Genomic DNA, 27,629 nt, shown 5'->3' on the forward strand with positions numbered 1-27,629 from the left:
AGAGCAGAATAAAGAAAAAACAATGAAAAGAATTGAGGACAATCTAAGAGACCTCTGGGACAACATTAAATGCACCAACATCTGAATTATAGGGGTCCCAGAAGAAGAGAACAAAAAAGGAACTGAGAAAATATTTGAAGAGATTATAGTTGAAAACTGCCCTAATATGGGAAAGGAAATAGTCAATCAAGTATGGAAATGCAGAGAGTCCCATACAGGATAAATCCAAGGAGAAACACGCTAAGACACATATTAATCAAACTATCAAAAATTAAATACAAAGAAAAAATATTGAAAGCAGCAAGGGAAAAGCAACAATTAACACACAAGGGAATCCCCATAAGGTTAACAGCTGATCTTTCAGCAGGGGCTCTGCAAGTCAGAAGGGAGTGGCAGGACATACTGACAGTGATGAAAGGGAAAAACTTACAACCAAGATGACTCTACCGAGCAAGGATCTCATCCAGAGTTGACAGAGAAATTAAAACCTTTACAGACAAGCAAAAGCAAAGAGAATTCAGCACCACCACACCAGCTTTACAACAAATGCTAAAGGAACTTCTCTAGGCAGAAAACACAAGAGAAGGAAAAGACTTACAATAGCAAACTCAAAACAATTAAGAAAATGGTAATAGGAACATACATATCGATAATTACCTTAAATGTAAATGGATTAAATGCTCCAACCAAAAGACACAGACTGGCTGAATGGATACAAAAACAAGACCCGTACATATGCTGTCTACAAGAGACCCACTTCAGACCTAGGGACACATACAGAATGAAAGTGAGGGGATGGAAAAAGACATTCCATGCAAATGGAAATCAAAAGAAAGCTGGGGTAGCAATTCTCATATTAGACAAAATAAACTTTAAAATAAAGACTATTTCAAGAGACAAAGAAGGACACTACATAATGATCAAGGGATCAATCCAAGAAGAAGATATAACAATTGTAAATATTTATGCACCCAACATAGGGGCACCTCAATACATAAGGCAAATGCTAACAGCCATAAAAGGGGAAATCGACAGTAACACGATAATAGTAGGGGACTTTAACACACTACTTTCACCAATGGGCAGATCATCCAAAATGAAAATAAATAAGGAAACACAAGCATTAAATGACACATTAAACAAGATGGACTTAACTGATATTTATGGGACATTCCATCCACAAACGGCAGATAACACTTTCTTGTCAAGGGCTCATGGAACATTCGCCAGGATAGATCATATCTTGGACCACAAATCAAGCCTTGGTAAATTTAAGAAAACTGAAATCATATCAAGTATCTTTTCCAAACAAAACAATATGAGACTAGATATCAATTACAGGAAAAAAACTGTAAAAAATACAAACACATGGAGGCTAAACAATACACTATTAAATAACCAAGAGATCACTGAAGAAATCAAAAAATACCTAGAAACAAATGACAATGAAAACATGACGACCCAAAACCTATGGGATGCAGCAAAAGCAGTTCTAAGAGGGAAGTGAATGAATAGCAATAGAATCCTACCTCAAGAAACAACAAACATCTCAAATAAACATCCTAAGTTTACACCTAAAGCAATTAGAGAAAGAGAACAAAAAAAACCCAAAGTTAGCAGAAGGAAAGAAATTCCAAAGATCAGATCAGAAATAAATGAAAAAGAAATGAAGGAAACGATAGCAAAGATCAATAAAACTAAAAGCTGGTTCTTTGAGAAGATAAACAAAGTAGATAAACCATTAGCCAGACTCATTAAGAAAAAAAGGGAGAAGACTCAAATCAATAGAATTAGAAATGAAAAGGAGAAGTAACAACTGACACTGCAGAAATACAAAGGATCATGAGAGATTACTACAAGCAACTATATGCCAATAAAATGGACAACCTGAAAGAAATGGACAAATTCTTAGAAAAGCACAATCTTCTGAGACTGAACCAGGAAGAAATAGGAAATATAAACAGGCCAATCAAAAGCACTGAAATTGAAACTGTGATTAAAAATATTCCAACAAACAAAAGCCCAGGACCAGATGGCTTCACAGGCGAATTTTATAAAACATTTAGAGAAGAACTAACACCTATCCTTCTCAAACTCTTCCAAAATACAGCAGAGGGAGAAACACTCTCAAACTCCTTCTACAAGGCCACCATCACCCTGATACCAAAACCAGACAAAGATGTCACAAAGAAAGAAAACTACAGGCCAATATCACTGATGAACATAGATGCAAAAATCCTCAACAAAATACTAGCAAACAGAATCCAACAAAACATTAAAAGGATCATACACCGTGATCAAGTTGGATTCATCCCAGGAATGCAAGGATTCTTCAATATATGGAACTCAATTAATGTGACACACCATATTAACAAATTGAAGGAGAAAAACCATGTGATCATCTCAATAATGCAGAAAATGCTTTTGACAAAATTCAACACGCATTTATGATAAAAACCCTCCTGAAAGTAGGCATAGAGGAAACTTACCTCAACATAATAAAGGCCATATATGACAATCCCACAGCCAACGTCATTCTCAATGGTGAAAAACTGATATCATTTCCACTAAGACCAAGAACAAGACAAGGTTGCCGACTCTCCCCACTATTATTCAACATAGTTTTGGAAGTTTTAGCCACAGCAATCAGAGAAGAAAAAGAAACAAAAGGAATCTAAATCAGAAAAGAAGAAGTAAAACTGTCACTGTTTGCAGATGACATGATACTATACATAGAGAATCCTAAAGATGCTACCAGAAAACTACTAGAGCTAATCAATGCATCTGATAAAGTAGCAGGATACATAATTAATGCACAGAAATTTCTTGCATTCCTATATACTAATGATGAAAAATCTGAAAGAGAAATTAAGGCAACACTCCCATTTACCACTGCAACAAAAAGAATAAAATACCTAGGAATAAACCTACCTAAGGAGACAAAAGACCTGTATGCAGAAAACTAAAAGACACTGATGAACGAAATGATACATGATACAAACAGATGGAGAGATATAGCACATTCTTGGATTGGAAGAATCAACATTGTGAAAATGACTATACTACCCAAAGCAATCTACAGATTCAATGCAACCCTATCAAACTACCAACGGCATTTTTCACAGAACTAGAAAAAAAACTTGCACAATTTGTATGGAAACACAAAAGACCCTGAAGCCAAAGCAATCTTGAGAAAGAAAAATAGAGTGGGAGGAATCAGGCTCCCGGACTTCATATGGTACTACAAAGCTACAGTAATCAAGACAGTATGGTACTGGCACAAAAACAGAAATATAGATCAATGGAACAAGATAGAAAGCCCAGAGACAAACCCACGCACATATGGTCACCTTATCTTTGATAAAGGAGGCACGAATATACAATGGAGAAAAGACAACCTCTTCAATAAGTGGTGCTGGGAAAACTGGACAGCTACATGTAAAAGAATAAAATTAGAACACTCCCTAACACCATACACAAAAATAAACTCAAAATGCATTAAAGACCTAAATGTAAGGCCAGACATCATCAAACTCTTAGAGGAAAACATAGGAAGAACACTCCATGACATAAATCACAGCAAGATCCTTTCTGACCCACCTCCTAGAGAAATGGAAATAAAAACAAAAATAAACAAATGGGACCTAATGAAACTTAAAAGCTTTTGCACAGCAAAAGAAGCCATAAACAAGACAAAAAGACAACCCTCAGAATGGGAGAAAATATTTGCAAATGAAGCAACTGACAAAGGATTAATCTCCAAAATATACAAGTACCTCATGCAGCTCAATATCAAAAAAACAAACAACCCAGTCCAAAAATGGGCAGAAGACATAAATAGACATTTCTCCAAAGAAGATATACAGATTGCCAACAAACACATGAAAGGATGCTCAACATCACTAATCATTAGAGAAATGAAAATCAAAACTACAATGAGGTATCACCTCACACCAGTCAGAATGGCCATCATCAAAAAATCTACAAACAATAAATGCTGGAGAGGGTGTGGAGAAGCGGGAACCCTCTTGCACTGGTGGTGGGAATGTAAATTGGTACATCCAGTATGGAGAACAGTATGGAGGTTCCTTAAAAAACTAAAAATAGAACTACCATACGACCCAGCAATCCCACTACTGGGCATATACCCTGAGAAAACCATAATTCAAAAAGAGTCATGTACCACAATGTTCATTGCAGCATTATTTACAATAGCCAGGACATGGAAGCAACCTAAGTGTCCATCGACAAATGAATGGATAAAGAAGATGTGGCATATATATACAATGGAATATTACTCAGCCATAAAAAGAAACGAAATTGAGTTATTTGTAATGAGGTGGATGGACCTAGAGTCTATCTTACAGATTGAAGTAAGTCAGAAAGAGAAGAACAAATACCATATGTTAACACATATATATGGAATCTAAAAAAAAAAAAAATTGTTCTGAAGAACCTAGGGGCAGGACAGAAATAAAAACACAGAAGTAGCAAATGCACTTGAGGACACGGAGAGGAGGAAGGGTAAGCTGGGACATAGTGAGAGAGTGGCATGGACATATATACACTACCCAATGTAAAACAGATAGCTAGTGGGAAGCAGCCACATAGCACAGGGAGATCAGCTCGGTGCTTTGTGTCCACCTGGAGGGGTGGGATAGGGAGGGTGGGAGGGAGACGCAAGAGAGAGGAGATACGGGGATATATGTATATGTATAGCTGATTCGCTTTGTTATAAAGCAGAAACTAACTCACCACTGTAAAGCAATTATACTCCAATAAAAATGTTAAAAAAAAAAAAAAGAATGACCTCTATTTTGTTGAAGCCCTCTATAAAAGATAATGTTCACAGACAAGATGTCCATTCCCTGTTACGGTCCTATTTACGATATTATGTTAACTCATGATTTGTTTTGTTTAAAACTAAAGGCTTCTCCATTCATTAAAGTCATTAGTGCTGCTAGTGAAAGACAGCGTGTCTGAATTTTAACAAGTCCAGAAAAAATCCAATAAAATTATTAGCCCTGTATTATGAGATTCAAAATCAGACATACCAGGATCAAATCACCTGCTCTTTAATAACAGGTTACAAAGTAAAATCTGAAACATTGGTGTTAGACCTTTCTTCCAAGAATGGTATAAGGGGTTCCACTTTATATATAAATTTTATACACTGATAACCTTAGTCATTACCTACTCACGCCAAACACTTGTAATCAAGAACCATGCCATTACTTCTTGGTACTAAATAATTACCCTTTGAAGGCATGTTGTGGATGTAACAAACCATACCCATTTTCAGGGAGAAGACGAGATAGAATGACTTGATTTTTAAAACCCAACTGACTTATCCCCCTATCGACAACCACACTCTGCTCTGTAAACTAAGTAAAAGATACATTAATGTAATAGACCAATTCACACATCATGGAGATAGAAACATATTGAGAAACATGAGAACCAGTGGAACGTCTGAGAGCTAGAAGCACTGGGACAGAAGTGCTATGAACCACATGAGCTTCATGGAGGTCAAGGCCCAAACACAAGAGGAAAGCTCCCAAGTGTCAGGGCTCAGTACCCTGGATCCTTGCTCCTGGAGTACCTCTGTCCCCACCATGAGCTAAATTAAGAAACCTAGGCGTTTGTGTTGGGCAGAGAGGAGTGCAAGTGGCAGGGTCTTCATGAATCAGTCATTCCACTGTGAGCCAAAATAATAAGGTTAAAAGGTGCTTCCTAACATAGTGATTATGTTAGCTATTTTGAGAGCAAGAAACCAGTTAAAATGTGCTCTTACTGAAGCAAATATCAATCAACAGAATTCTTAGAAAAATGATCATTCATTATATACCCCTGATAGCAAACGTTCCCAATCTGTTGGCTTCATGACACTATAGGGCCTTAGACTTGCAGGTTTACTAATTTATTGGACACCAAGCATCTGAGGACCAAATAAATGCTCTGTGTGTGTGTGTGTGTGTGTGTATGAGAGAGAGATATCACATACATAAAAATATGTATGTGTATATACATATATGTATACACACACCTACATGCATATATATATACATATATATCCACAAATATACAGCATTTACAAGTGTATATACGTATCCATTGTTCAAATATATATACAACCTGTTGTGATTAAAAAAATATAAGTTCATTTAAAAGGCATTTAATTCACTTATTAACATGAAAGGCTAAAAGTATTACTTCTATCTGCATAGGTCTGTGAAATTTTTTTTAGTTTATTTTCTACTCACAGTAAAGTTCAGTCTTTGTGATGCACAGTTCTATGAGTTTTGACAAATGCATAGAGTTGTATATCCACCACCACAATCATGATACAGAACAATTCCATCATCCTAAAAAATTCTCCTGTGCTGACTCCTTGTAGTCAAGCCTTCCTTCCACCCTCATGTAAAAGGTTTCGACATTAAAGATCATTCTTCACACTTGGAAGGAATGGGGATAAGTGCCTCATAGCACTGATGACCATCTTTTTCATAATTTCATCATTTACACACTAGTTTCTACTTCCACCCAGTTATTGACAAAAAGGATTAAAAAGGAAGTTAACTGAAACAACAAGATAGGAAGAAATAGACTTGGAGGAGTTCAGACTTCAAGATAGTACGAAGAAAAAAATGCTAGAACTTGAGGATATACTAGATTAGGTAGTTAAAAAAAAAAAAAAAGGAATATGCCTGGGAGATATGGGGGAAAGCAACAAGTCGGATAAAGCTGGTGAGTGATCATTTATGAGGAAAGGGCATGAACTTGGCTTTTAAGCAAGAGAATGATGAGAGCAGATTTGTTCTCGGAAGTCCACTCCGCCTGCAGAGTGGCAACTAGATGGAAAAGGGGAAGGAGTGGGTGCAGGAGACCACTTAGAACAGTATTTCAATAGTCTGATGGAGAGATGACAATGGCTCAGCTAAGTTATCTGAAAGGATAGAGGTTTACTAAAAAACACAAGAAGTAAAGAAAAACAGGAAAGAGTTTCAACAGCTGCACAGCAGAATATCAGTGGAATATCATTCAGAGCACATCTACAATCATAGTCGACCCTGTGGAAACTAGAACAATCAAGACACAAGGCAGAAGAACATCTTGGCAATATGGCCACCTAGATAACCTAAGGAGTCCTCTTGCTACAACACACCTAAAAATGTTGGATAAAAAGTTTTAAACAAATACAGCTACACTTATAAAAAAAATTAAGGAGAATCCCCAGAAGTACCTATCCCTGGTTGCATCGCCCGTGGTTCACGTGTCTGGGATATGTGGTACACAGAGGCTGGGAGTATGGTGGGAACTGAGCTCCTCACACAGGACAATGTAGCAGGCAGTTTTCTCGCCTGTTCACTAAAGAGACACTAAGAGTGTTTAAGCAAGGCAGTGACATGGATGGAGTTATGCTTTTGAAAGATTAATCTGCAAAGAGTTAGGAACATAGAGGCTTGAAATAGGGCTGGGGGGAAGGGTGAGGAGATAAATGTGAGAGACACCATCGAGGCAACATCAAGTGGCAGTTGTTTAGATACAGGAAACAATGGCGGGAGGAAGGTCAAAAATAGGATGCCTAGGTTTCATGGCTGTGGTCAGTAGAAGGACAGTTAAGTCATTAATGAAAATAAGAACATAGGAGAAGAGTAGATTTTGAGGAAGGGGAGATGGGCAATGTCAGATGATAATTTGCACTTTACATATTAAATTTGAAGCTTCCATGATTGTTTCAGCATGAGCTAGCACAGAAGGCAATTAACAATGAAGAAATGAAATCTAGAACAAGGATCCTTAAATGAAGTTTATGAATTGGCTTCAGGGGCAGGTGTGTTACTTTCAGAACTTTATTTGAATTTTCTGTGTCTGTACATTTTTCTGGGGTAAAGTCCATGACTCTCCAAGATTGTCAACGAGGTTGGTGTCAATCTGCTATTCCTTTATACACAATGTGTCAATTTCAGATACTTTTCCTCTTTGCTGTTCAGATGATGTATCTAGGTGTCAATTTCTTTTTATTTAGCCTGTTTGAGTTTCCTTGTACTTCTATTTGGTGCCTTCCATCAGTTCTGGAACATTCTAGACTATTTTCTCTTCCACTTTCTTATTTCTCTGTTCCCACCTATAACACAGCTTAATGTTTTCATGAACTACCCACTCTTTATCTCAGACCTTTCACTGAGGAATATTTTCCTACTTGTGAATAAATATAAATGAACACTGACTGTACGTAATGATCCGTGCTCAGAGCTTCGCTGTTGAGATATACTGTTAAATTGAAAATCATAAGGTTCTCGTCTTCATTACAGAAAAAACTGCACAAAATCCTTGAGATGTTTAGTAGAAAGGTGCTAGGCCTCAGCTTTTAAATGAGGACACATTATATCTTACAGCTTTAAGCTAATCATTATGCTGTAGAGAGAACAGCATTTGAAAGAAACAAGACACAGAACTGCCCAAAGACACAAAATAAATCTAAGACAGAGCTTAAGGGTCCAACAAGTTTAAGAAACATGTACCAGTGAGATTTAAGGTATCACAGACTTATATACATCTTCTTTCTAAATGTCTATTGTCTGCCTAAAAAGAAAGCTAGATAAAAACATTAATCTGTCACTAACTTAGGCGGCTGGGGGGACAGGAGTTCTGCACCAGAATGTTTCCAAAAATATGGTATTTGGGGACTGATCGATTTTTTTCCCTGAACTAAATTCCATTCTGGTCTTTTTTGTAATGTTTCCAAGTGCAGGCTGAGCTCTTGATCTTTTGGGAGGCACAGGCAAGACAAAAGGCCAAACTCACTAATGAAAACTTGCTGAACTTACTCTTCAGAATTCCATTCTAAGTCACGAAGAACCCTTCTGGCCCTGCTCCCGGACTAGTAAAATGAACATCTCAAGTCCCTAGAGACTAAGATAGCTCACTCCACTAAAACCAAATACACATCTCTCCTGACAGCTGGTTGTCTTAGCATACTCAGGACTATATATTTATCAAAGAGAAAAAAAAAAAAACCACTCCAGGAGCACAATATTTATTATAGGATTATCTCAGTGACTCAAGCAAACATAAGTAAGGCTAAATTAAACCATGTTTACTATGATGTTCTATTACTTAAATCCTGACACAAAATCATCCCAAGAGATCTGAGAGAGTTGATACAGCTTTAAAAATAAAAGGCAAGATTTACTTTTCTTTTAAATCTACCTGTGTTTACTTGCACAATTTCTCTAGTTATTCTAAAAAGTCTTTTGAGCATCTAAAATGAAAATTCCCCATCCCGTTAAGATGTTGCATTCAGTATCAAATTTAAATAAAATCACAAAATACTGAATTTGCTCATTGCTTTTAAAAAACTTATTTTATCTGATTTATCTGAATTTAATATCCATAATCTCATGAAATCTCACCCATAATTCTAAGTATTACTTTAATATTCAGTTCTCCCCACCCCCTTTCTCTAGGCCCTTTAGTCAAATTTCTGCTTATCCCAGTCTTTGCGGATTACAGGCTATCCAAATGTTCCAAGGGACCATGTCTGTGGCCAGGCACACTGTGGGGGTAAAGGCAGGGAAAGAGAGGCTGGAAAGGCCACAGCAGGAGTAGATGACAGGTCACACGAGATCAGAAGCACATGTACCACTTCCAGGATTCAGCTGATAAGCCACTCCTACAAAATGAAGCTCCACCTCTCAGAAACAAGGCCAGGGTTCACAGGGAAACAAGTCTGCTGGCTAGCCACAAAGCACAGCAACAAGAAACGACAATGGAAACCACGTGCCTTTGCAGGCACAGGGATCCAACAGGTCCAAAGCTTTCTGCCCCACCAGGGAGTCCAATAGGTGGCGACTGCGGCTGAGCTCACGTGGGACCCAAGGGCAGGGCCAGCTTGGCAGGAGGTAGGCTGTGGCTCACCAACCCTCAACTGCTGGAAAAAGAAGCCCGCCCTTATAGAGTTTATAGTCCAGGGAAACAGTACGATAATAGAGGCACAAACACACGAGGGGAGAGTGCAGTCATGCTGCAGAGGCAGGTGGTGGTGGGCAGAAAAGTTCCACGGAGAAGGTGGCGATGGAGAAGAATAAAGAGGACAGACCCTATAGGAGAGGAAAATAAATTCAATGTTCTAGTATAAGAAGCAGTCCAAGCAAAGATACAACAATGAAAAAAGTACAAAGGGTGTTCACAGGAAATCACACACAAAAAACCAGTTTGGCTGAACAACAGGAAATATATAGAAGCCAGATCAGGGTGGAAAGGCAAGCTGGGATTAAGACAGAGAATACTTTGGATGATGAGAGAGCCGTGCTTAATTCAGTTGGTAACAGGGAGGCACTGGTGGTGTGGAGCAAGGAAAGGACACTACATGACTGGAACTTACTTCAAGAAGATAGTGAGAGTTTTGTGCAAAATAAACTGAAATAGGAGGAAAAGTTACAAGGCCATCAGGAGACATGGCAACTGAAGGACTGAAGTGAAATGACAGGAGGAATGACAAAAATAGAGATATTGTGGAGATAGGTTTTCTAGTATAAAACAGTGGGCTGGCTATTGCCCTTGAGATGCAGCACCTGGGCATGGAAGACCACGAGAGTACTGTGAACAGAAAGAAGGCCGTGAAGCAGAAAACACTCATCTACTGGAGGAATGATGAGTTTGGTTTCAGACACTTTGAATTTGAGGTGTCAACCGAACACACAAAAGGATGTATCTATCAAGTGGCTAGAAAAGCAGATCTGCAAACAGGGAGAAAAGCTGGGATTCGAAATAGGGATTTGAGGGTCATCCACAAAGAGGTGAGGCCATGAAAGAGGCCTAGGGGTGGAATCACGGGAAACATAATTTAGCATAATTTAATGGGTTGGAAAAGGAAGTAAAAGCAGTGAAGGATGCTAGGAAGGGTCTAAGAATTCCAGGTTTTAGAGGGAAAAAGATGTATTATAAAACTCGTGCTAGACTATTCACAACAGCCAAGACATGGAAACAACCTAAATGTTCATCGACAGATAAATGGATAAAGAAATTGTCGTACATATATACAATGGAATACTACTCAGCAATAAAAAGGAATGAAATAAGGCCATTTGCAGCAACATGGATGGACCTAGAGATTATCCTACTAAGTAAAGTAAGTCAGAAGGAGAAAGACAAATACCATATGATATCACTTATATGTGGAATCTAGAATATGACACAAATGAACCTATCTACAAAACAGAAACAGACTCACAGACATAGAGAACAGACTTGTGGTTGCCAAGGGGGAGGGGGTTGGGGGAGGGGTGGAGTGGGAGGTTGGGGGTTAGCAGATGTGAGCTTTTATATACAGAATGGATAAACAACAAGGACCTACTGTATAGCACAGGAAACTATATTCAATATCCTATGATAAACCATAATGGAAAATAATATAAAAAAAGAATGTATATATATGTATAACTGAGTCACTTTGCTGTACAGCAGAAATTAACACAACATTGTAAATCAACTATACTTCAATTAAAAAAAAAACTCATGCTAGGAATATTATCATGAAGATCAGATGGGATGGTAAATCTTAAAGCAATTTGAACATTTCAAAGCACAAAACAAATACATTTTTATTGTTACAGTATTACATATTTAATCTCTAGAAAAGCCACACTGCATTGGAAATGCCACACTTCCAAAGTTTTCCAAAGTCCCCTCCTCACAAATTGACTGGAAATGTGATCTCCTCCTCTTCCCTTGAAGTCTTTCAGTAGTTAATGTCTTTTCTTAGGTGTTCATACAACTCAAGAAGCACTAACTGAACATCAACCATGAGTCAAACACTACACTAGGCACTTTCATATATATCCCACCTTGGAGTGGATGAAACTGAAGCCTAAGATTTATCCCCCTTTACAGAAGATGAAATGAGGCTCAAAAAGGTTAAGTATCTTAAGCAAGACTGCCAGCTCGCAAGTGGAGGAACAGAGGGCTTCTAATGCCAAATCTAATCGTGCTTTTTCTACATACAAGTTGGAACATGTCATATTTGTTCTTATCTCCCTTACTGATTATAAGCAAACTAAGGGCATAAGCCATATCTCATTTTGAAGCATCTAGCAAAGGGCCTTACACTTGGTCACTTTTCACTGCATTTTTTTGCCTGAAAGAATGAATGCATGGATATTTGCAGGCACAAAGGCCTCACTAATAGTGAGTGTTTGTGGGCTGGTAAGCTTTGAGTATTTATTTCCAAGGCGGGGCTGTAACTCAACAACACAAAGTTCTAAAAACAAATTCTGTACTTGTGAAAGATGCCACCTGGTCCGCCTCAGGGGCTGAAGTCCTCTTTTTATGCACAGAGTGGGAACAGCACAGGGAGTGACGAGTTGGTTTTCTTCAAACTACTCCCACAAACCAGCTCAAGCCAAGGAAAGGGCCCACACCTTTTGGGGAAGAGAACTGTGCAGCCTCTGCTGCCCATTTAACCTCTGGTGTCACCACCAGAACTGCCAACAGTCTGGGGAGGAGGGGAAGGTAGAGCAGGTTTAGTGCCAGCTCTGATGACGTTATCCTACGATTCCAGCTTTTATGCCAGGAAAAAAAGGCAACTGGTTTGGAATCTAGTTCCCCCCCCCCCAACTCCTATTATTCAACCAAAATTTAATTTGCATAACTTACCACTAGCTTTTTTTCCATACTTTACCACTAACTATTTTTTATTTAATGAACAGTCCTTTGTGTCTAATTCAACTGACTGGTTTTGGTTCCTTGGAAAACAAATGTATGGACTCTGAAATATGTGTGTTTCATAAATGTCCCTTGTTGGAGAAGAACACAAAGTTCTCAGAAGCGTTTACTTTGCAAGCCATATACGCACACAGCGGGAGACCAGGAAACAACACGCATCTAAACACTATAAAGGCGACCAGTCAGTCATGCTTTCCAGCGCTGCCAGAAACACCAGACAACAATTCCAGGACAGACTTCTGAAGTGAGACTGCATTGCAGAGCTTCATAAATTATAATACACTTGGGAGCTTTCTACCCAATGTCTCTGACAGATGTTCCCTTTTGTGGCAGTCTCTAATTTGGGGGCAGTTGGTATCCATGTCCCTAGAAATCTTTAGGGTACAGTAAATGATCCCTTTCCTTACATGTGATGACAAGACCCCAAAGTAGCCTTCTCCTATTTCTGAGACTAGTTAACGTGAGCACAGTACCCTTGCCTACTGCACAGACAAGCTGGGGCAGAGATATATCAGCCAGACTAAAATGGGGGCTCTCCCAAGCTCAAGATATCCTTCCATGCCCATGGAGAGTCTTTTCTTGACAATTTTTACCTAATGTGGATGAGGCTATTGGTCTCCTGGGCCTCTGCCTGTCAAATACACTGCATGGGGCTTGGAACTTCCTAGAAAGAGCCACAGCAGAAGCCAAAAAGAGTACAAGCCTCGGCTAGGGCAAGCTTCTGGCATCAGCTTCGGGCGGGCCCACATGGGATGCTTTTCCCATGACTCCTGAAAGAACTCTCCAAGTCTGACTCTATAATCAATGCCTCGATAGTTAAAAGTTGACAGGATAGCATGAAACACAGAAAACAAATGAGAGCTTAACACAATATCAAAGATAGTACCAACCTCTCTTCACTCAGTTCCTATAATCTATCCTATGACCTTGGCCTTAATGAAATGACATTACCTCTTTTCTATGCTCTGAACTCTGTAAGAGTTAACCAAAGATATTAATAACTTTAGCAACTATGTAAGCCCTTAGAAGGTCATACCACAATTTGGCCACTTTCCATTTTAACCTTTCTCTAAAACCTCATTTTTACAACTTCTACTGAAGGGCATAAGAACTTTTGTTCGTTTTTCTTTGGTATTACAAATGCAGTTCTACTAAGTGAACTTGTATCAACCAGGAAAATTGTACAACTTCTCAGTGCAGCATCTTCACATTTTCTTGTGAGAATTACTTACTGACCTAGAACACTGACAATTATTTACTATTATTTGCTATTATTTACTGTGTACTGCATTCGTAAAAGCATTAAAGGAATGAAAAGACGTGTTCCTTGCCCTTGAGTTGCTTCATAGTTAAAAGATGAAAAAAAAAAAAACAAACCACACACCACTAACTAAATCTGTGGTGGGCAGAGTATAAGAGCGATATAAATTCAGTGTTATAAGAACTCAGGGGAAGGCTAGACTAATTGTGCTCAGGGAAAATGGGTGGTAGATGGCATTTGATTAAGGCCTTAGAAAATGTACAATATTTCAATGCAAAGAGGGCATTAGAGAAGGGCATTTTACATGGAGGTAACAGCTTTAGCAAAGGCATGGAGGCAAGAGAGTACATGTGAATTAAGAAAACTTCAAGTGAAGGACAGGCTACAGAAGGGGAAATGACCGGAAACTGATCTGGAAAAGTAAGCTGTGGCCAGTTCTTAACATAAAAAGAGGGGGGTAAATGTAGAAAGTTAGATTTTAGAAATAGAAAATCGCTTTTAAAATATTCCCTTCACCAATAATTTTTCCCCTCCTATCTTTGACTTTTAGAGTGAGAAATATTTTATTAGCAAGTTTACTTGCAAAGTAGGTGCAGTCACTTCAAAGAAAATTAATGTGGATGCTGGCAACATTGCTTTTCTGAGCTGGCAAATTCTTGGCTGCAGCTTAACTGATACATTCTTATTACCCACATCTTGTGATGTTTTATTGATAACTCTTTTTTGTCATCACCAAAATACCTTCTTAATTTCACTCATTATGTATGTACTAAGTGGCTACTCCAGAACTAGTATTCACTCACTTGTTTACTCATCCTCTCCTTTTCTGCCCCAACTTGTCCTACTAACCACTAACCCACTCACTCAGTCACTCACTCTTCTCCTGTAAACTATATCAGTGATAATAACATTAATAGCTACTACTTGCTATAGTGCCAGGCACTGCACTTAATGCTTTATGAACAGTATTTAATAGAATGCTCAAAACAACACTATGAAATAGGTATTATTACCCCTATTTTACGGATGAGGAAACAAGTTCAAAGATGTTACCTATTTTGCCAGCTGCTAAGTGACAGAACCCAGGTTTAAACCAGATATGCTTAACCCTGGAACCCTTGCCTGTTACCACTTCACTGTACTGCCTTCAACACCCTTTGGCCTCTTACTGCTATGGGTCAGTATTTTCAGTTATAAATGAAAACAGTCATTGAGCGCCTGTTACTGTAAGATCCTGTCCTAGGTGCTGTCATGTATATAAATAGAGCAGAGAATGCCTGTGGGTTATTAATGCTCATAATCTTCCATATTTGAGGATAAACAGCCATGTCTTTTATCAGTGTGTAAGACTGTATGTCCATGATTCATAAATTAAAGCAACTAAGGACAGAGGGGGTGAAAAGAGCTTAGTACATGAATGTGGATGGTGACCACATCTCAGACAGAAATCAGCCAACCCTGACTATATGACTTACAGAGAATTTTAATAATACATTTCAATTGGTCTGTAAAAACTCTCTCTGCTGATGAAAAATCTGTCCTGTCAGAAGTTCCCAACCAAATCTGCTTACAATCCATTTTCGATGAACCTCAACTTCCTTTGAAGTAGAATAAGCTAGTAAAGAATTTTAGCCAACAATAAGCACGTTGCAAGGTTAGTCCTTATAAGATTCATTACTGCAGAATAAAGTTATTGAATTAAAACACAAATGTGATATTAAACTACTTGTACCACAGGGCCTTCAAGATGGCAGAGGAGTAAGACATGGAGATCACCTTCCTCCCCACAAATACATCAGAAATACATCTACATGTGGAACAGCTCCTACAGAACACCTACTGAACGCTGGAAGAAGACCTCAGACTTCCCAAAAGGCAAGAAACTCCCCACGTACCTGGGTAGGGCAAAAGAAAACAGAAAAATCAGAGACAAAAGCATAGGGACGGGACCTGCCCCTCTGGGAGGGAGGTGAGAAGGAGGAAAAGTTTCCACACACTAGGAAGCCCCTTCACTCGTGGAGACAGGGGGTGGACGAGGGGGAAGCTTTGGAGCCGCAGAGGAGAGCGCAGCAACAGGGGTGCAGAGGACAAAGTGGAGAGGCTCCCGCACAGAGGACTGGTGCGGACCAGCATTCATCAGCCCAAGAAGCTTGTCTGCTCACCCGCTGGGACGGGTGGGGGCTGGGAGCTGAGGCTGGGGCTTCGGAGGTTGGATCCCAGGGAGAGGACTGGGGTTGGCTGCATGAACACAGCCTGAAGGGGGCTGGTGCGCCACAGCTAGCAGGAGGGAGTCTGGGAAAAAGTTTGGACCTGCCTAAGAGGCAAGAGACCATTGTTTCAGGGTGCGCGAGGAGAGGGGATTCAGAGCACTGCCTTAATGAGCTCCAGCGACGGGCGTGAGCCGTGACTACCAGTGTGGACACCAGAGACGAGCATAAAACGCTAAGGCTGCTGCTGCAGCCACCAAGAATCCTATGTGCAAGCACGGGTCACTACCCACACCTCCCCTCCTGGGACCCTGTGCAGCCTGCCAACGTCGGGGTCCCGTGATCCAAGCACAATTTCCCCAGGAGAACGCACGGCGCGCATCAGGCTGATGCAACATCACACTGGCCTCTGCCGCCACAGGCTCGCCCTGCATTCTGTACCCCTCCCTCCCCCAAGCCTCAGTGAGCCAGAGCCCCCTATTCAGCCATCCCTTTAACCCCCTCCTGTCTGGGCGAAGAACAGATGCCACAGGGTGACCTACATGCAGAGGCGGGGTCATATCCAAGGTTGAACCCCAGGAGCTGTGTGAACAAAGACGAGAAAGGGAAATTTCTCCCAGCAGCCTCAGAAGCAGGGGATTAAATCTCCACAAGCAGCTCGACGTACCCTGCAACTGCAAAATACCTGAATAGACAACAAATCACCCTAAAATTGAGGCAGTGGACTTTGGGAGCAACTGTAGACTTGGGGTTTGCTGTGTGCAACTGACTAGTTTCTGATTTTTATGTTTATCTCAGTATAGTTCTTAGCACTTGTTATCATTGGTTGATTTGTTTACTGGTTTGGTTGCTCTCTTCCTTTTTTTTTTATTACTTAAAAAAATTTTTAATTAAAAAAATTTTGTAATAATATTTCTTTATTTTTTGTTTTAATTATTTTATTTTATTTTATTTTATTTATTTTTCTTTCTCTCTTTCTTTTCTCCCTTTTCTTCTCAGCCGTGTGGCTGACAGGGTCTTGGCACTCCAGTCGGGTGTCAGGCCTGAGACTCTGAGGTGGGAGAGCCAAGTTCAGGACATTGGACCACCAGAGACCTCCCGGCCCCATGTAATATCAATCAGCGAGAACTCTCTCAGAGATCTCCATCTCAACACTAAGAACCAGCTCCACTCAACGACCAGTAAGCTCCAGTGCTGGTCACCCCATGCCAAACAACTAGCAAGACAGGAATACAACCCCACCCATTAGCAGAGAGACTGCCTAAAATCATAATACGTTCACAGACACCCCCAAACACACTACCAGATGCAGTCCTGCCCACCAGAAAGACAAGATCCAGCCCCATCCACCAGAACACAGGCACCAGTCCCCTCCACCAGGAAGCCTACACAACCCACTGAACCAACCTCACCCACTGGGGGCAGACACAAAAACAACGTGAACTACGAACCTGCAGCCTGCAAAAAGAAGACCCTAAACACAGTAAGTTAAGCAAAATGAGAAGACAGAGAAACATGCAGCAGATGAAGAAGCAAAGTAAACACCCACCAGACCAAAGAAATGAAGAGGAAATAGGAAGTCTACCTGAAAAAAAATTCAGAGTAATGATAGTAAAGATGATCAGGAATCCTGAAAATAGAATGGAGAAACTACAAGAAATGTTTAACAAGGACCTAGAAGAACTAAAGAGCAAACAAACAATGATGAACAACACAATAAATGAAATTAAAAATTCTCTAGAAGGAATCAATAGCAGAATAACTGAGGAAAAGAACGGATAAGTGACCTGGAAGATAAAATAGTGGAAATAACTACCACAGAGCAGAATAAAGAAAACAGAATGAAAAGAATTGAGGTCAGTCTCAGAGACCTCTGGGACAACATTAAACGCACCAAGAGTTGAATTATAGGGGTCCGAGAAGAAGAAGAGAAAAAGAGAGGGACTGAGAAAATATTTGAAGAGATTATAGTTGAAGACTTCCCTAATATGGGAAAGGAAATAGTCAATCAAGTGCAGAAGCGCAGAGAGTCCCATACAGGATAAATCCAAGGAGAAACACGCCAAGACACATATTAATCAAACTATCAAAAATTAAATACAAAGAAAAAATATTAAAAGCAGCAAGGGAAACGCAACAATGAACTTACAAGGGAATCCCCATAAGGTTAACAGCTGATCTTTCAGCAGGAACTCTGCAAGCCAGAAGGGAGTAGCAGGACATACTGAAAGCGATGAAAGGGAAAAACCTACAACCAAGATGACTCTACCCAGCAAGGATCTCATTCAGATTAGACAGAGAAATTAAAACCTTTACAGACAAGCAAAAGCGAAGAGAATTCAGCACCACCAGACCAGCTTTACAACAAATGCTAAAGGAACTTCTCTAGGCAGGAAACACAATAGAAGGAAAAGACTTACAATAACAAACTCAAAACAATTAAGAAAATGGTAATAGGAACATACATATCAATAATTACCTTAAATGTAAATGGATTAAATGCTCCAACCAAAAGACACAGACTGGCTGAATGGATACAAAAACAAGACCCGTACATATGCTGTCTACAAGAGACCCACTTCAGACCTAGGGACACATACAGAATGAAAGTGAGGGGATGGAAAAAGACATTCCATGCAAATGGAAATCAAAAGAAAGCTGGGGTAGCAATTCTCATATTAGACAAAATAAACTTTAAAATAAAGACTATTTCAAGAGACAAAGAAGGACACTACATAATGATCAAGGGATCAATCCAAGAAGAAGATATAACAATTGTAAATATTTATGCACCCAACATAGGGGCACCTCAATACATAAGGCAAATGCTAACAGCCATAAAAGGGGAAATCGACAGTAACACGATAATAGTAGGGGACTTTAACACACTACTTTCACCAATGGGCAGATCATCCAAAATGAAAATAAATAAGGAAACACAAGCATTAAATGACACATTAAACAAGATGGACTTAACTGATATTTATGGGACATTCCATCCACAAACGGCAGATAACACTTTCTTGTCAAGGGCTCATGGAACATTCGCCAGGATAGATCATATCTTGGGCCACAAATCAAGCCTTGGTAAATTTAAGAAAACTGAAATCATATCAAGTATCTTTTCCAAACAAAACACTATGAGACTAGATATCAATTACAGGAAAAAAACTGTAAAAAATACAAACACATGGAGGCTAAACAATACACTATTAAATAACCAAGAGATCACTGAAGAAATCAAAAAATACCTAGAAACAAATGACAATGAAAACACGACGACCCAAAACCTATGGGATGCAGCAAAAGCAGTTCTAAGAGGGAAGTGAATAGCAATAGAATCCTACCTCAAGAAACAACAAACATCTCAAATAAACATCCTAAGTTTACGCCTAAAGCAATTAGAGAAAGAAGAACAAAAACACCCCAAAGTTAGCAGAAGGAAAGAAATCATAAAGAACAGATCAGAAATAAATGAAAAAGAAATAAAGGAAACGATAGCAAAGATCAGTAAAACTGAACGCTGGTTCTTTGAGAAGATAAACAAAATTGATAAAACATTAGCCAGACTCAACAAGAAAAAATGGGAGAAGACTCAAATCAACAGAATGAGAAGTGAAAAAGGAGAAGTAACAACTGACACTGCAGAAATACAAAGGATCATGAGAGATTACTACAAGCAACTATACGCCAATAAAATGGACAACCTGGAAGAAATGGACAAATTCTTAGAAAAGCACAATCTTCCAAGACTGAACCAGGAAGAAACAGAAAATATGAACTGACCAATCACAAGTACTGAAATTGACACTGTGATTAAAAATCTTCCAACCAACAAAAGCCCAGGACCGGATGGCTTCACAGGCGAATTCTATCAAACATTTAGAGAAGAACTAACACCTATCCTTCTCAAACTCTTCCAAAATATAGCAGACGGAGGAACACTCTCAAACTCATTCTACAAGACCACCATCACCTTGATATCAAAACCAGACAAAATGTGACAAAAAAAGAAAACTACAGGCCAATATCACTGATGAACATAGATGCAAAAATCCTCAACAATATACTAGCAAATGGAATCCAACAGCACATTAAAAGGATCATACACCATGATCAAGTGGGGTTTACCCCAGGAATGCAAGGATTCTTCAATATACGCAAATCAATCAATGTGATACACCATATTAACAAATTGAAGGACAAAAACCATAAGATAATCTCAATAGATGCAGAAAAAGCTTTTGACAAAATTCAGCACGCATTTATGATAAAAACCCTCCTGAAAGTAGGCATAGAGGGAACTTACCTCAACATAATTAAGGCTATATATGACAAACCCACAGCCAACGTCGTTCTCAATGGTGAAAAACTGAAATCATTTCCACTAAGATCAGGAAAAAGACAAGGTTGCCCACTCTCACCACTATTATTCAACATAGTTTTGGAAGTTTTAGCCACAGCAATCAGAGAAGAAAAACAAATAAAAGGAATCCAAATCAGAAAAGAAGAAGTAAAACTGTCACTGTTTGCAGATGACATGATACTATACATAGAGACTCCTAAAGATTCTACCAGAAAACAACTAGAGCTAATCAATGCTTCTGTTAAAGTAGCAGGATACAAAATTAATGCACAGAAATCTCCTGCATTCCTAAACACTAATGATGAAAAATCTGAAAGAGAAATTAAGGAAACACTCCCATTTACCACTGCAACAAAAAGAATAAAATACCTAGGAATAAACTTACCTAAGGAGACAAGAGACGTGTATGCAGAAAACTATAAGACACTGATGAAGGAAATGAAACATGATACAAACAGATGGAGAGATATACCATGTTCTTGGATTGGAGGAATCGACACTGTGAAAATGACTACACTACCCAAAGCAATCTACCGATTCAATGCAATCTCTATCAAACTGCCAGTGGCATTTTTCACAGAACCAGAACAAAAAAATTGCACGATTTGTATGGAAACATAAAAGACCCCAAATAGCCAAAGCAATCTTGAGAAAGAAAAACGGAGCTGGAGCAATCAGGCTCCCTGACTTCAGACTATACTACAAAGCTACAGTGCTCAAGACCGTATGGTACTGGCACAAAAACAGAAACACAGATCAATGGAACAGGATAGAAAGCCCACAGTTAAACCCACACACATATGGTCACCTTATCTTTGATAAAGGAGGCACGAATATACAATGGAGAAAAGACAGCCTCTTCAATAAGTGGTGCTGGGAAAACTGGACAGCTACATGTAAAAGAATGAAATTAGAACAGTCCGTAACACCATACACAAAAATAAACTCAAAATGCATTAAAGACCTAAATGTAAGGCCAGACACTATAAAACTCTTAGAGGAAAACATAGGCAGAACACTCTATGACATAAATCACAGCAAGACCCTTTTTGACCCACCTCCTAGAGAAATGGAAATAAAAACAAAAATAAACAAATGGGACCTAACGAAACTTAAAAGCTTTTGCACAGCAAAAGAAGCCATAAACAAGACGAAAAGACAACCCTCAGAATGGGAGAAAATATTTGCACACGAAGCAACTGACAAAGGATTAATCTCCAAAATATACAAGCAGCTCATGCAGCTCAATATCAAAAAAACAAACAACCCAGTCCAAAAATGGGCAGAAGACCTAAATAGACATTTCTCCAAGGAAGATATACAGATTGCCAACAAACACATGAAAGGATGCTCAGCATCACTAATCATTAGAGAAATGCAAATGAAAACTACAATGAGGTATCACCTCACACCATCAGAATGGCCAACATCAAAAAATCTACAAACAATAAATGCTGGAGAGGGTGTGGAGAAGCGGGAACCCTCTTGCACTGTTGGTGGGAATGTAAATTGGTACAGCCACTACAGAGAACAGTATGGAGGTTCCTTAAAAAACTAAAAATAGAGCTACCATACGACCCAGCAATCCCACTACTGGGCATCTACCCTGAGAAAACCATAATTCAAAAAGAGTCATGTACCACAATGTTCATTGCAGCTCTATTTACAATAGCCAGGACATGGAAGCAACCTAAGTGTCCATCGACAAATGAATGGATAAAGAAGATGTGGCACATATATACAATGCAATATTACTCAGCCATAAAAAGAAATGAAATTGAGTTATTTGTAATGAGGTGGATGGACCTAGAGTCTGTCCTACAGATTGAAGTAAGTCAGAAAGAGAAAAACAAATACCGTATGCTAACACATATATATGGAATCTAAAAGAAAAAAAAAAAGGTTCTGAAGAACCTAGGAGCAGGACAGGAATAAAGATGCAGACGTAGAGAATGGACTTGAGGACACGGGGAGGGCGAGGGGTAAGCTGGGACGAAGTGAGAGAGTGGCATTGACATATATACACTATCAAACGTAAAACAGATAGCTAGTGGGAAGCAGCCACATAGCACAAGAAGATCAGCTCGGTGCTTTGTGACCACCTAGAGGGGTGGGATAAGGAGTGTGGGAAGGAGACGCAAGAGGGAGGGGATATGGGGATATATGTATACATATAGCTGATTCACTTTGTTATACAGCAGAAACTAATACAACATAATTCTAAAGCAATTATACTCCAATAAAGATGTTAAAAAAAATAAATAAAATAAACTACTTGTACCATGTAGCCTGAACGTTGTGTAAAGTTATATAGAACTATTTCAACACAGAAAAATAATTCGAACATGTCATCGTTTTAAGCTATATGCTTTTTCTATTCCCTTCACTAATCTAAATAAGTTAATACTGTCAGGATACTGGTTACCTTTTTGCAAACAACTGGAAGCATTACAAATACACAAGAAATTGCGTAGGATGTTGTTCAGCAGTCCTCTTTCGGGTAACCATACATACACAGGGGCATTTGGAAGGAGTCACAATTGTGAATCCAGTCTACCAGGCACAGTATTCACATCACAAACTGCACAACTAAGTCTCACCCAAAGATCACAGCGGCAAATACTAACTGCATTTACTCTGAAATCTAAACTCTGAATATAATTCATTTTTAAGAACACAAAAGTCAATAAAGAGAAGTCATTTTAAGAGTTTAAGAGTGGCAAAAGAGGTAGCAAGCATGTTTGATTAACAAGGAGAAGCATCAGGCTACATAACATAAATGACACGGATACTTACTGTTCAATTCGGGGTGACAAGTACAGCTTAGGGTACACCTGAGTGGCTTCAGTGTCCTCAAAACTGACAGAAAGGAGGGCCACATCTTCTCCCGGGTCTTCATTCACATCCTTAAACAGTTAGTGAAAAACACAATGCCATCAGTTCCTTCTCTCATGACACCTTTCTGGTGACCAGCTTACAGCCCACTAGCAATGAGACCAGTGGTGTGAGTTACCTGGATTCAAGACGCCACACATCCTTTGCCACCTACCTAGTCACTCTTTTAGAGTGATAGCTTTCAAACTTTCTGACCAAAGCCTACCACAGTGAGAAAAAGACTGCCACCAATTTCACTTGTTCCCACATTCCAAGAGGGGAAAAGTGAATCTGGTGACAACAAAGAATTAGACAAAAACATAGTTAACAAATTACAGTAAACATGTTGCTAGCAAGATATATAATGGCTTATAATTTACATAATACATACAAATGGCTTAAAATTTACTTTTCCTAGGATGAAGAAGCATTATAAACATGATTTATATCACTAGACAACAACAAAATCTTAAAATACCCAGTAATTTTATTATATCTACCTTGATAATATGTTATTTAAATGGCAAACATTACCAAGAAGCATATCACTATGAAGTATTCCACTGTACATGCAAATGGCAGGGTGTTATGTACATATCTGCTTTAGCAAAATGATTATGGACGATTCATATGTGAACCACAAGACATACGTATCTTAAAAGGCTAGTTATAAGAATATTATGACAAAAACATTGTTGATCCAAATATGTGTCAAGAAACATTGAGAGGTTAACCAAACAACCCACAATAAACTAGACTGATAATGATAAAGCTAAACTTACTGTAATTTATAATTAAAAAGCACGAATAGCAACAATCGAATGTCATAACCAACCCAAACCAACACGGATGATACACTGAATTGTCCTGTATTAAAATTGTGGGATTTACAACTATGTGCATGTGCTTTACGATTACTGCCAAGCACTGAGTATTTGCCAGACTGCCAGAAGAAAATACCAAATTAGAATAAATTCTCGTAGCATGTTGATTTCAATTTGTGAATAGCAAATTTTAATAACCCTTAATAATTTATTTCTGGTTGACAGTGGCTCCAAGTCAAATGTAGGTTTTTTTAAAAAACTTAATATCATTGTGCATCTTTCACCCCAAAGGACCGGTAAGAACTGACCCACATTTCTGAATCAGTTCACAGGTCCTCAGGAGGGCTCAGCAGCCATCCTAGGAGGGTCCCAACCCAGACTTGAAGAATCACTGCCCGTGAGCTGTGAGAATCTCAGATATGAAGTCCTTCCTTTGATCTAAAACTAACCTCAGCCCTGTTTCTCCTGCATCCTAAGAAGCTGGACATCATGCTCACCTGCTCACCTCTAGCATCTTCAGTGTCCTTGCTCTGCCTTCTATTGTGCCTATAGGATGCACAAGTGTGGCAAGTATACATAGGGACAAGGACTGGAAGTCTCTCCCATCTTAAAATATAAAAATTTTAAAAAGAAAGAAAAGAATCATGCTGGTCTCTGCCTAGTTCCCTGGGTTCTCTCTCTCCTCCCCTGCACAGACTGCTGAAAGAGTGGTCCACACTCCCTGCCTCACTCCCTCCCCTCCTCTTAGCCTCCCCTTAGCCCACTAGAGTAGCCTTCTGACCCTACTTCTTCCCACAGGCAGCCACTAAACACAGCAAATGCCTCTCGGTCCTTAGCTTACTTCATCTCTAAACAGTATTTAACATGGAAATCTCTCTCCTCGGGAAATTCTTTCTTGCTTCTAAGAAACTATACTCTCCTGGTCTTCTTCTATCTCTTTGGCCACTTACCCTTCCCTTTTCATTCTCTCTTTTATAACTTCTCAATTGTCTTTTCGCTTTACATTACAAAATTTAGGCTTGTTGTAACTAGTCAAATGATACAGAAGTTTTTAAAAGAAAAAGCATTTCCACCCTCACTTTTCAAGGTAACCAATAGTAACCGTGTATGTGGCCTTAAACAGCTTTTTCTATGATCATAAAAACACACACACACTTGCATATAAATAACTCTTTAACCCTGTGTCTTGTTTTCCCTAATGGCGTCATATTATACACAGGACTCTACCAACTGCTTTCTAAATAGCCACATAATATTCCACGGCATGGATTTATTTTTTATTTAACCATTCCCCTAGCAACAGACATTCAGGTTGTTTGTAGTTCTTAGCTACTTGATAGTGCTACAATAAATATCCTTGTATATATACCCTTTACTAGTGGGATTCATATTTCTTAGGAGATAACTAAAACTCAGCTGTTGGGTCAAAGGTTATAAATATTTTACATTTTAATAGAGTTTAATAGATTGTTTTTCAAAAAATTTTGCAGCAGTTCAAATTTGGACCCATGAATTTGCATCAGTATGAGAGAGAGCCTCTTTCCGTTCATCCTGAGTCACTGGATAACACTGGCTGTTGTCACTCTTTAATTTAATGTTGGCAATCTGATAGCTGGAAAATGGTATCTCAATTTAGACTCAATGAATGAAGCTGGGCAATTTTTTTCACTTGTTTACTGGTCATTTACGTTTCTCCTGTAAATTTTCCCAACAAATCCTTTACCCATTTAGCTTAAAGGTTCTTAGACTTTTTTTGTTATTGTTGTTTATTAGATTTACTAACACTTGTCTATCGCGTGTATTATAAATATTTTCTCTTTTTGACTTCTGACTTTATCTAGGGGCTCTTCTGAGATCAGAAGAAAATTTAGATTTCTATAGAGTTAAATCTGGTTAATAACTCAGGGGTTGTTTAATCATTTTCCTAGTTTTTCATCTAACATTGTTACAATTTTATTTTTACATGTAGATTTGCAATACACATGTATATCTGGAATATATTTTTAGGTGGTATGACACAGGAAGTATGTACAAGGGGGATCTTAGTACAGTGCCTGGAACACGGAAACCACCCAATGTTTGCTGAATGGATAAATCAATAAACAATTTAATGTTAATTCCTAACCGTTTTTCTCCACACCTAGTGATTTTCAGCAACCTGCTTTACAAAAGTTGTTGTCACCAGTGACGTCTGGAAACTAAGTACTGGCTCTTTGCTCCTGTCCTCCCCCCGTAACCCCCACCCCCCGCCAGGTACACCAAGGTCCCTAGAACTAGCAGTTTTAAAAGGAAAGCCAAGATTGGGAGTCTGAGTTTATCTATCACTTTTTGCTCTTTTATAGATGATAAAGAATCCAACCTTGGGGCTTCCCTGGTGGCGCAGTGGTTGAGAATCTGCCTGCTAATGCAGGGGACACGGGTTCGCGCCCTGATCTGGGAAGATCCCACATGCCGCGGAGCAACTGGGCCCGTGAGCCACAACTGCTGAGCCTGCGCGTCTGGAGCCTGTGCTCCGCAACAAGAGAGGCCGCGATAGTGAGAGGCCCGCGCACCACGATGAAGAGTGGCCCCCACTTGCCGCAACTAGAGAAAGCCCTCGCACAGAAACGAAGACCCAACACAGCCAAAAATAAATTAATTAATTAAAAAAAAAAAAAAAAGAGTACTGGTAAAAAAAAAAAAAAAGAATCCAACCTTGAATATTCCTTTCTGCAAAGTAAGGATGGAAAATTTTAAAAATACTTACAGTCTCAACAAATAGAAACTATGTAATTATATGACTCTAAAACTCATAAAATATCTAAAATAAGGTTGAAGCTGAGCTTGAAAAAATTCACATTCAGAGGGACAAATTCATTTTATTTTATTATTTATTTACTTTACTTATTTATTTTTGTCTGCGTTGGGTCTTCGTTGCTGCGTGTGGGCTTTCGCTAGCTAGAGCGAGAGGGGGCTACTCTTCGTTGCGGTGCGTGGGCTTCTTTCTCACTGCGGTGGCTTCTCTCGTTGCAGAACACAGGCCCTAGAGCACGCAGGCTTCAGTAGTTGTGGTGCGCAGGCTCAGTAGTTGTGGCTTGTGGGCTCTAGAGTGCAGGCTCAGTAGTTGTGGCTCACGGGCTTAGTTGCTCCACGGCATGTGGGATCTTCCCGGATCAGGGTTTGAACCGGTGTCCCCTGCATTGGCAGGCGGATTCTTAACCACTATGCCAACAGGGAAGTCCCGGGACAAATTCATTTTATAATCTAAGTGTAGAAGTAGTCACCCTTTCGAGTTAGGCTGGTCATCTTAAGAGAGGCAATAAAAAAAGAACTAACATTGAATTGACTTTCAGATACCTTTCCCCAATGACTAAGTTTCCTTGTTAAAGGTC

At 39.2% G+C, this 27,629-nt stretch overlaps 1 protein-coding gene across 4 annotated transcripts in view; it reads right to left on the bottom strand.

The window, feature by feature from the left end:
* BABAM2 (BRISC and BRCA1 A complex member 2) overlaps window positions 1-27,629 on the bottom strand; it is a 450,608-nt gene that overhangs the window by 188,874 nt on the left and 234,105 nt on the right. For all 4 annotated transcript variants that reach the window (XM_082357625.1, XM_082357623.1, XM_082357624.1 and 1 more), the window contains exon 7: window positions 23,357-23,466. In XM_082357625.1, the coding sequence (XP_082213751.1) occupies window positions 23,357-23,466 (110 nt within the window). The remainder of the gene's footprint in view (window positions 1-23,356; window positions 23,467-27,629) is intronic.

Source organism: Balaenoptera borealis, assembly GCF_965194805.1.
Source record: "Balaenoptera borealis genome assembly, chromosome: 15".
Lineage (NCBI taxonomy): Eukaryota > Metazoa > Chordata > Mammalia > Artiodactyla > Balaenopteridae > Balaenoptera > Balaenoptera borealis.